At 48.1% G+C, this 10,960-nt stretch overlaps 1 protein-coding gene across 1 annotated transcript in view; it reads left to right on the forward strand.

Moving 5' to 3' along the window:
• The window catches only part of INA (internexin neuronal intermediate filament protein alpha), a 6,200-nt gene extending 555 nt beyond the window's left edge, over positions 1 to 5,645 (forward strand). The window contains exons 2-4 of the mRNA XM_015632469.2: positions 8 to 184; positions 3,549 to 3,673; positions 4,220 to 5,645. Of these exons, the coding sequence (XP_015487955.1) occupies positions 8 to 184; positions 3,549 to 3,673; positions 4,220 to 4,493 (576 nt within the window). The 3' untranslated portion in view covers positions 4,494 to 5,645. The remainder of the gene's footprint in view (positions 1 to 7; positions 185 to 3,548; positions 3,674 to 4,219) is intronic.
• The last annotated feature ends 5,315 nt before the right edge of the window (positions 5,646 to 10,960 follow it).

Raw genomic sequence — 10,960 nt, forward strand, 5'->3', positions numbered from 1 at the left:
GCACGAGCGGGCTGCCCGCAGCCAGGAGGCCGTGCGGGCCAGCCGCCGGGAGGCCGGCGAGTGCCGCCGCCAGCTCCAGGCGCGCCTGGTAGAAATGGAGAGCCTGCGCGGAGCTCACCAGTCCCTGGAGAGGCAACTGCAGGAGCTGGAGGAGCGGCACAACGCCGAGGCCGCCGGCCTGCAGGTGAGCCGGGCGGCGCCGGGAACCGTCACTGTCCCCTCCCCTGGCACCGGGCAGCGCCGGGCACTGGTGGCACCGAGCATCCTCCTCCCGCGCCATCCGCACCAGTCGGCACCTTCATCCCAGCAGCCGCTCCCTGTAATGTGTAGCACCGGGAATCTCATCCCACGCAAATACCCGGCGCGGTGCCGCACCGATATCCGCGACCCCGCACTCTCCCTCCCCTGGTCCAGCGCAGCTCTGTTCCCTGCAGCAGCCCCTCCCGCAGTTCTGTGCAGCGCTGGACACCAGCGGTTCCCCCTCCGCGCCTGCATCGCTCAGCACCATTGCCTGCGCTGTCCCGATCGGTGCCTCGCTACACAAAACACCCCCAAGCACGGAGCGGCACCCACCCCTCTTTCCTTGCGCAGCACCCACCCATGCAGGCAGTGTCCCTGCAGCGCTGCGCAGCACCAGGCATCCCTGCAGCCTTCCCACCAGCCAGCATTGTGCCTCTCTGCCCTGCACACAGATTCTGCCCCACCACTGCATTGCCTGTCATCTTCATCCTTTATCCAGAGGCAAAAACCCACAGGGCAGATTTTGGGGAAGCAGGCCAGGACATCCCCTCCAACTCTCTTCCTGCAGGGGACATCCCTGCACACAGCAGCACTGTTTGGGGCATCGATCTGTCCCTGCTCTGTCCCTTAAGGATCAGGTCCAAAACTGCCTACACATCGTTGTGGGTAATTCCTCGAAGCTGTCTGCCCAGGCTTGGCCCTTTGCCCTGTTGCCTGGCTCTTGGCACCTGCACTGCAGAAATTGGAGCTCTGCAAAGGTTAAATCTGGACTTGCAGACAGATCCCAGCATCTTTATGTCTGTGGAACGACTCATGTAAAGCAGACACTGAGTGCTCCATATCTCTCATTCCATTACCGTGTTTTCTTGCTACAAGGGAATGTTCATGATTTATAATAAAATGAATCATGAGATTGTTCTATGGCTGTTAAATGAACTGTGATTTCTAAATCATGCTGTTTCCTTCTAAATACTGAAACAACTGCCTTTAATCATACCTGGAGGCCCTAAGGGATGCCTTGTCATTTCCAAGGCCAAATTTTGCCAGGTGCTCTAGAATTTGTGAATTCCAAGCTGCTTGCAAGCTTCCTGAATAGTTGAGGTGGTCTTCAACAATTTTTATGGAAATAGGCAATATATTATCTATAGTGAAAAAATTATACATAGTAACCATAAATACTCTTGATGGCATATGAAAGAGGGGTCCTGGGAGCAACCTATCAGCTGGGCAAAAAAAATTAAGCAACTGGATTAAACAGCACCATAATTGAAATTGCTTTAGTGACAGCATGGCAGTGCTTTCCTATATGACACTCAGGATCTCTTTTATGTGTAGCAATACTTAAAAGTCTTTTGAGCAATGTGCATGTGTAGCAGTTAAGTAATTTCCCTGGCTGCAAACAGTGGAAAAGGTTGGAAGTGTGTCTTAGAGAATGTTTCTATTGTCTGAACTTTTAAAAGCCTTCTGCTAAAGCAGGGGCATGTCTTTATAATTGTGGGCTGCCCAGTCAAATCTGAACTGACATGCAAGAGCTTTTTGGTAGGGGACAGGTTTGCAGTGGTGTGAGGAGGGTGTTTTTATTCTACCAGCTGGTAGAGCTCAGGTGTGGAAGAGGCGCAGACCAGGAACAAGGACAACCAGTTTTGAAAGAGCTTTTTGTTCATGCAGACAACAGGCAGAGGGAATAGGGCTGGAGGCACAAAGAGTCACAGCAGCAAGAATGGAGCTGTCCCAGGCTGGGGATCACCTCAAGTCATTCCTTCCTGTCCTGGCTTGGTGCAGCAGCAATCTGTCTGCATCGAAGCAGAGGCTTTAATCTGTGCAGCAGCAGCCATTCATGTCCTGGGGGCTTTTCAGTTGATGCCCCAGTGATGCCCTCAGAGGCACAGCTTCTTGCAGATCTTTTGCTGTGGAAAATGGTCAGGGTAGCACAGGTCAAAGCAGAGACCACAAGGACAATTCCTAAATATCCTGCAAGTCTGGCTGTGCCCAGCTAATCTGACTCTATGCTCTATGCTCTATGCTGCATTCAGGATGAGCTGCTACTCTGAGGGGCTCTGCTCGAACAAGGCCCACTGCATCAGGGTCAGCACAGCTCCCTGCTCCTTGGGCAGCTCCACATGCCATGACTGCCTCTGGACTGTCCATGAGGAAGGTTAGAGAGGAGAGGAAGTTGAAGACATAATAGGAATGGGAAGGGGACAAGATGAGGATGATGTGGCAGAACAAAGATCGTTTGCTGGGACTGCAAAATGCAATTGCAAAGGCCTGACTCTAGGAGGGGGTGCAGGAGAGTGACCATTGCAGGGATCTGTAGGAAGGGATACATCGTGGCTTAAGTGCAAACTGCTGACTCATTCCTGTTCCAAATCACGCTCCTCTGGTGCACAGTGGGGCAGCTGGCAGCAGGAAACCTGATTGGGAAGAGCCCTATGGGAGAAGGTTTCACTGCTTTCAAGCTGCTGCTTAGATACCTAGATGCATGTGGGAAAAATGCAGACTGCTTGTTTTCTGAGAAAAAAAAATAGAAGAAAAGATTAGTCTCCTTTGTTAGCCGGAGTTCTGGCCTTAGAATTCTCCACATCACAGGTAGAATTGGTTATAAGGGACAAAAGGCAGGGCAAGGCTGACAGGAAGGATGCTAGAAGGACACTGTTGTCCAGCTGAGCACCCTGGCTCTTGCAGGGCAGTCCTCTGTCTCTGTAACCTCCTCAGATCCCTGCATTCAGAATCCCCCACTCCAGGGCTCTGAGGCATTTTCCCAGGAAGGTGGCAGACTTCCCCACCTGGAGGGGACCCCTGGAAGCAGCACCTCTCCTTCCACCTCCTGGAAGCATGTCCCAACTCTTCTTAAGCCCTGCAGATGCAGACTGCAGCCTTTCTTCTCTGCTGCTGCAGTGCAGGGTGCTTTCACTTGTCTTGTTGAGCCACTGCCTCTACTTAGATGATGTTTAAGCCCAAAACTTCCCTCTGTAGAAGCCTGCCTTCTCCCCTGTAGGACTGGGGGTCCCACTACCATGCACTGTTTGCCCATCTCACAGATTCTGCTGCAGATGGGAAACTGCATAAATCCATCAATGGCTAAAGCCTCCCCACACTCACATGCTCACAAGCCATGCCTGGTGCTCTGCCTTCTTCTTCATCCCTGCTAGCATGACATTTCATGGTCCCAAGCTCCTAGCGGGATGTGCCTTCATGGAACAACTGCCCATTGCAACTTCCCTATCTCTATAATGGGCAAAGCAGAGTGGGACTGTGGGAGAAGCCCCCGTTCCAAAACACAGGGTTGAGCACCCTTGCCTTCACAGGACACCATTGGACAGCTGGAGGATGACCTGCGAAACACCAAAAATGAGATGGCTCGGCACTTGAGGGAGTACCAAGACCTGCTCAACGTCAAGATGGCCCTTGATATTGAGATAGCTGCCTACAGGTAAGGCTGCTCTATTCCTGCTCTACCTGGACTTTTTCCAAACCCAATCCCCTGACCCCACTAGGCTGGGGTATTTTCAAGGGCCCAAAAAATACTTTCAAGGAGCACCACAAGCATGTTGTTCATCTCTCTCACCTGGATCTGCCATACTCCTGCCTGGGGAGCAGGCATGGCTCCACGTCCTGCCTTGATCTAGCAGCTGTGAACCACATCCCTCAGCCATCCCAGAAGCAGTGTTTTTTAATGGGGACAGTTGGGGTTGTAAACTCGTCTCTCTTGCAAAGTTAAAAGTAGATGCAAAAGACTGTGCTTTGGGTATTTTCCTCATGTTTCTGGAGAGGAAAGAAGGGAAAAAGTTGCTGTCATGTTCCCCATATTGCAAGTCCTCCAGAAATGGTTGACCAAAATATGATTTTGAATCAGTTTCATGGTGCAGTGTAACCTGTGGTGATGACTTGGATCTGCCTGCAGGGCACAACTTGCTCTCAAGTTTTGCAGATGTTTCACATCCCCATACTAACCTCTTCCCTTGTGATGTGATTGCAGGAAGCTGCTGGAGGGAGAGGAGACCCTCTTCAACATGGGAAGCGGTGGCCTTCCATCACTCAATTCCCTCCCCAGCCCTACTTACTCCTTCCAGCCAAGGAGCTTTAGTTCCTCTACTCTGTCCTTCAAAGAGGAGGAGCAAGGAGAGGTTATTAAAGTGACCTCTAAAATATCATCCAGCAGGGCTGAAGTGATTGAAGGAACCATAACCTCTGTCAAGAAAAGAGGGAGGTTAAACCTGCATGGAGGAATCCTTGCAAATGCAAAGATGTAACCATCAGGACCCTGTTCACAAGCATTTGAGGGGGAACAGTCTCCACTCGGCCTTGAAATTGCTCCTCTGGGCACAAAGCTGCACTGGGCTCGCAGGAAGCCTCCCTTAAAAACACGTAACCTCCCCTGGGGACACCAACCCAGGGATGGCTTCCTTGCGGGTCCTGCCACACAGAGGCCGAGCTTGGCACATTGCTCCCTTTTAAATGGGGTGGGGGCACACAGGACAGGTAGCTAGAGATGCATGTTGGTCATTGTGGTGGTGGCACACGGATGCACAGCACGCTCCCTCTCCTCCTGCGGTGGGCGGGCGAGGGGCAGCCAGCTGGGAATTCTGCTGAGCCAGCTCTCTGGGGAGGGGAGGGAAACAACTCAACATGTTTACTGTAACTAGTTTCAAGGCTACATACCTTCATCTACTATCCAAATCCATGTACAGCTAAACTTTTCCCCACTCCTCGAATTGTAGCCGTCCACTTTTAACCCTAGAAGCACAGAAATAGCCATAACTGGACTGTAACCACACCTGACATCTGATCTCAGCCACGTATAGTTTTGAACTATAAGGAATGTTAATTTTTCTTTGTACTGACCAGTCTTGATTTCTGACAGCACTAGTCAAGCCAGGCACATGGGGTTTATAAGCAGCAGGCACAGGGCAGGAACTGCTACATTTGAGGTGAAGGCACCACCATGCTGGGGTGCAGTACTTCATGTGGTATCACTGTCTCCCAAATATGAGGGTCTGAGGGCCCCTTGTTTGGCTGCACAGTCTTCATGTGAAAAACCTGTGCCCAGATTAACATCGTGCCCCAGTCAGCACTGGGAAGCTGAAGGACTCCTGAACACCAGCCTGCAAAGCATCCTTGTCTCTGCTCTAACTGTTCCAATCTGTGCCAAATTTGATATAGGATTTAACAACTATAGGTTTCCTTCAATGCCTTAAATTGCCAGCAATCGCTTTTGCAAGAGCAGGAGACTCCGTGTGTTGTGTGTCAGTGCCCTGGCAGGGTTATCATCATCAGACCTCGCTGCCCTTGCAGTGCTGCCAGAGTAGTTCCTGGAACCAGCAAATTGTTTGCTCGCACTCTTTCCTCTTCTATTGTAAGGCACAAGTTAATAATTAAAAAAAGAAATAGTTGTGTGGATCAAACTGAGCTGTTTTGTTGTCTTTGCTGCTGCGTCATCTTGGGAACACACCCCAGTGTCCGGCCCACAGCTGGTTCAGTGCCCAGCAGTCCCTCTGGGCCCCTGCAAAGAGCTCAGTGTTGGGATGCAGCTGCCAACCCCTCCTGCTGGAGTTGCAAGGTAAGGCTGGACCCACTGATGGCTGTGGGGCACGTCTGGGGCTCACCTCCAGTGCCTGTCATGGTGGCCTTGCTGTGTAGAAGAGTCCATGGCCAGCTGGCTGAGGGAGCAAGGTCTGCCATGGCCATGTGCACTCTCATTTGCTCAGAAAATGGACTCTGAGGGTGTGATTTGCATCACACCCCTGACAGTTCAGTCCCAAGGTACCCATAATTTCTGCTCCATGCTGCCTGTGTGCTCAGGGGTTAGAAACAGCCTCGTGCTTTGCCTGCACACCTGAAGATAAAGTGACTTACAAAAGAGCAGATGAAGAGAGGAGGGTGCACCCATCTCCCAATTAAATTCAGCAGTCACAGGTGCTGTGACCTGCAGTGGCTTATATTTGGAATAAACACACGTTCTGCTTGAGATGTGCCTGTAGAAGGAAAAAGCACAGTCAGCTTCCTGCTGGTGGCCCTGCCAGGGCACACTGTCCTGTTGCCTTTCCATTCCTGCTTTGTTGCACCACATCATGGCAATCTGCCTCAGAGCCCCAGAGACACAGTGTGACAGTCACAGACTTCTCCACCAGAGCTGCAGGCCAGCAGCAGCATAGCTACACCTTGATCCTGTCACACTGGTGACCTCAGGGACCATGCCCTGGACAGGCTGCTCACCATAGGGTGAGAGCCCTGGGGAGGGCAGCCCTGCAGGTGGGTGAAGCAAGGGGCACTTTCCAGATGCAGAGGAGGGGGCCCAGGGCATGGCTGGAGCAGTGCAGCTCACCAGCAGCCCCCAGAAAAACAGCACAGAGCAACTTGGGGTGCCCAGGCAGAGCCTGGGGGAGCCAGCATGTGCAGAGTTAAGTCCAAGGTATTGGCACATAAAACAAGATCAAGAAATGTCCAAATATCTCCTTGGTCTGCTGTCAGTTAGGAAATGCTAACACACAGAATGTCTCCCAGTCCATTGGGGGAATAAAAAGCAGATGTGACTGTGCAGCTAATGAAATATATTCTGAATCTCACTCTCCAGTGCTTCTGCTTTCTGTCCCTTGAGCATAGGCAGCCTGACTTGTCCTTTGTTCCCAGCACAATCCTCAGACAGAATTCCTGCTTGCTCAGCTAACTGGATGCTAATTACAAAACTGGGAATTTATTTTGGTGATATCAATGTGAAGGGGCTACAGTGGTGGAGCAGGACGGAGGTGCTGCAGGAAGGGCAAGAAACTACTTTGGAAAATGGCTGCAGTGTGAGGGCCAGCCCAATTTCCTGCATTTCTGGAGCTCTGCAGCAATTTGGTGCAGTCTCATGGTGTTAAACTCCAGAGGTGACAGAGGGGCAACAGGCAGGGAGGCCCATGTCTACACTCTCATTTCCTTTATGAGAAGAAAAATGACAGTGAAGAGGGACAGGCCTGGCTGAATGTCGCCAGTGCTGACCTCTGACTATCTCCAACCAGGCCTCCTTTTCAATTGCTATCTTCTTCAGAGTGGTTCCTTTTAGCTGCCTGCTTATATGCACCAGGCTTCTACAGTGAAACCATAAGCTGGAACAGGACAATAAATCCTCGTTTGTGGTCCCATCTTTCTTACTGGGTTAAACACTCAGGCTGCTAGAGGGAAGGAGTGAGTCACACTTCAGATGTTGAAAGATTTATACCTCTATAAAACCTCAAACCCTTGTATAAAAGGCAGCTGTGGACACAGACTTCACCATAAGCTCAGGAAGCAGCAGAGCACAGCTATTTCTCCATGATACTGCATTTTCTTCTTCTCTGTGCTGGGGAGAACTTGAGCTTCCTTACAATGAGACAAATTCCCACCACTGGGGCTGGCTGTTTTTTCCCTGGATGTAGATGCTGGCCCATGCAGTGGTGATGTAGAGCTCTTTGAAAATAGATGAAGTTGCTGCACATGGAGAAGTTTTGCTAATGACGCTTATCTAGATGCTGCAAATCATTAAAAAGCAAGCCAAAGAAAAAGCAGCAAAAGGAAAAAAAACCCACAAACCCCAAACATTTTCCTTTGGCAGGAATGCAAACATCTCCTTTTCCAGACGGAGGAAGAACACTGTCATTCAGCAAGAAGGAATCAATAAGCAATTCAGAACAAAGTCTCTTCCGGAACCTTTGGCTGGATCCAGCCAACTCTCTCTTTTCAGCTCTTGGCACAGACACCACTTTAAGGAAAAGAGCTTCTTCCTGCAGAGTGACCCACACAGAGCCCTAAACCAGCAGCCAAACAGATGTTTATGAATGATCAAATGTCCCCATCACTGGGGTTTGACACTTTGAAGCAGAGTGTATGTCAAAATAGCACAAGCAATGCCAGCTCATTCATGCAAGAACAAGTTCTTAGCTCTCCAATGTCCAGAGCAGCCTTGTAAATGCTCTGACAGACACACAGTCCTTTCCTGAGATGATGCGCATGCAGATCCAAGTGTGATCTGTAAGAAAAAGCTGTTTGGAGATGTCATTTGGAAAAGCTGAGATCAGGCTGAAAAACATGGTTTGCACTGAGGCTCAGAACATCATTAAGTTTAAGCAAATTTCGATGGAAATGAAAAAAGAAAGAAAGAAAGAAGGAATAAAACCCTAAGCCCCAGATATGACACCTCATTAGCAAATTCCTAGTCTATCAATGAGACCTAAGAGATGTATGAATAAAAATGCCTGAAGCAAGCCAAAATGATTCAGTAAGCCAAAACATTTAGGCTAGATTCTTAAGGAAGCAGGGATTATAAGATCATACTGTGACTCCATGTCCTCTTTACCCCCTACATCCTCCCCTGATCATTTTTTATGCTCATCAGCTTAACTTCAGACACATTTGAGAGCACTGGAAGTCTCCAAGGTACCAAACGCCTCTCAGTTTCACACTGTCTAGTACAGGTGAAACATCTGAGCTTCCCCTACTGGACACCAGAAAATCCATTCAGAGGACAGAGGTTATGGATACCTCACCACCAAGGGCTCCAAAATAGCTCTCACAGGAACATACAATTTTTCTCAATCTTTGCCAAGTCTCCACCACATACTTTTCTAATGTTAATGTTTCCTTTGGAAAAAAACCAGGTATTTTAAACTTTCTTTTCCAAATAGATTATTTTACCACACAGTTAGAAAATGCAAGTTCTCTTTTGCACTTTGGGAAACATTTCTTCTGCAGACCACTGCTGTATTTGACACAAATACATTGTTTTACATTAAATCCAAACCCAGTAAAGATGGCGATACAGCTCCAGAAAGAATTCTGCAGTTACAGAGCAGGCAATCAATATTGTATTTTGCCTCAGATGCCATTACCATTTTTCTCTCAAAACTAATAAAATTTGACCTGTCCAGTGATTAAATTTGTATCCATGGCAACATTCTGAAACCTCAGTCAATGTAAATATCCTCTGGCCCATTCAACAAGGGTCTCTTAAAGATGACATGGTAAAATTCCATTTGTGGCCGCCTTGATTCTCTTTCTGCTGAACTAATTAGTGTTACAGAAGGACCACGAGGTAGAAAAACCAAATAAAAAGCAGAATTGAAGAGAATGCAACACCTCTTCATCTCTCAGCAGGTATTTATGACAGCCTAAAAGGTCCATTTTAAAGAATTTAAATGCTCAGGCTGGCCCTTGGTGCATTCTATTGAGCATATTAAAAGATTCATGGGGATAATGTGACAATCTGTCTTTTAAAGAAAGGCATGCAATACACAAAAACTACATCTGTTAATAGTCATTCTCTCAACTGCTGGAATGAATTCCTCCACTCACTTGTATTGACCACAGATTTCAAACTAATAATTTCCATAGTGAAAAAAAAGGTAAAACCAAAAATGCCAGGGATGTAATTTTCCTAGTGACTGTTAAAAACGTATTAACATAAATCATTGCACATAAATGATTAATGATTCTCTGAAAATAAATTCAACATGGACTAGTAATAGACAAGCTTGAATAATTTTTCAATAAAATTCTTAGGTCGTTTCACATCTACAGAAATAAGTTTTAAGAGCTCCCCTGGCTCATGTGTGGCACAGTCTGGTGGCAGTGCAGAGCCAGGCTGGGTGCACTGTTGTGTTCAGGACATAAATGACAGCCATCCCTGGCCACTGCAGGTCCCCTTTGCTTAGAGGGCTCAGCTGTACATTTCAACTGTCTCTTGAACCTTATTTTCTACTTACACTGAACCTGTCCTGACCACAAAGAAAACAGGCAGAATGCAACCAATATGGCTCTGCTCATGACTTGATTGTAGCTTGATTCTGTATTTATAAGAAATCCGGAAACTAAGGCTCATCATCTGCTCTTGCTGGGAATTAGCAGGTCTGTACAGGAACCCAGAATTATGCTGCATTTATAAGCAGTATTTAATAAGGATCTGTGTTAGCCATGATGCTGTTAAGAAGATAATGAGAAAGGAAAACCAGAATTATCTCATCAAGAAAAGAAACAATAATGTCTCTAAAATAGTGAATGAGTCCAAGCACACCTTCCCTCACTTCCAGAGCACAAGGCTGGCTCATCTCCCATGAGGGCAGAGATGCCATCCCATAGACGGCCTGTTGTTACAGATGCTCTTCTATCACCAGGACCAAAAGTGGCTGGAGAGAAGCCAAGGTTAAAAGGAGACCTACAGAAATAAAACAGCAGCAGGAGAGCTGAAAGAAGATTGGCACATTTTAAAGCAAGCAGGCTTATTATGCAGGAAACCACAGAGCCTCAGCTCAGCCTTGGCAATAGCTAAAGGTCACCCTGCTGCACACGGATGTGCCCCAGGGGACCTGCAGCACTGGAAAGAAGGAACACATCAGAGCCTTCAGGTGAAAGAAAGCAGGATGTTCAGCCAGGAAGACTATGCTAAAAATACACTTTCTGAAGGCAGGTGAGGAAGAAATAGAAGTGGGCAAAAGGGAAATAACAGGTCACTAAGCATTCATGTCAAAAATACCACAGGTTACAGACCTTCAATCCTCCTCCTTAAGCCACCGACAGGGTGAAGAAGGGAGTGTTCACCTTCTGCATTTTAGCTGGCATGTGATTTACCCTACAGGAAAATCCTTTGAAGATATCCAGGAGGCCCTTTTTTATTTGAAAAGCAGAATTTGACATTGACATTAGTGCCAGTAGCAGCACAGCCCTCTTGGGGCCATGCAAGTAAAATGCATCCTAGAATGACAGTAAT

The sequence above is a fragment of the Parus major genome, chromosome 6, assembly GCF_001522545.3.
Source record: "Parus major isolate Abel chromosome 6, Parus_major1.1, whole genome shotgun sequence".
Taxonomy (NCBI): domain Eukaryota; kingdom Metazoa; phylum Chordata; class Aves; order Passeriformes; family Paridae; genus Parus; species Parus major.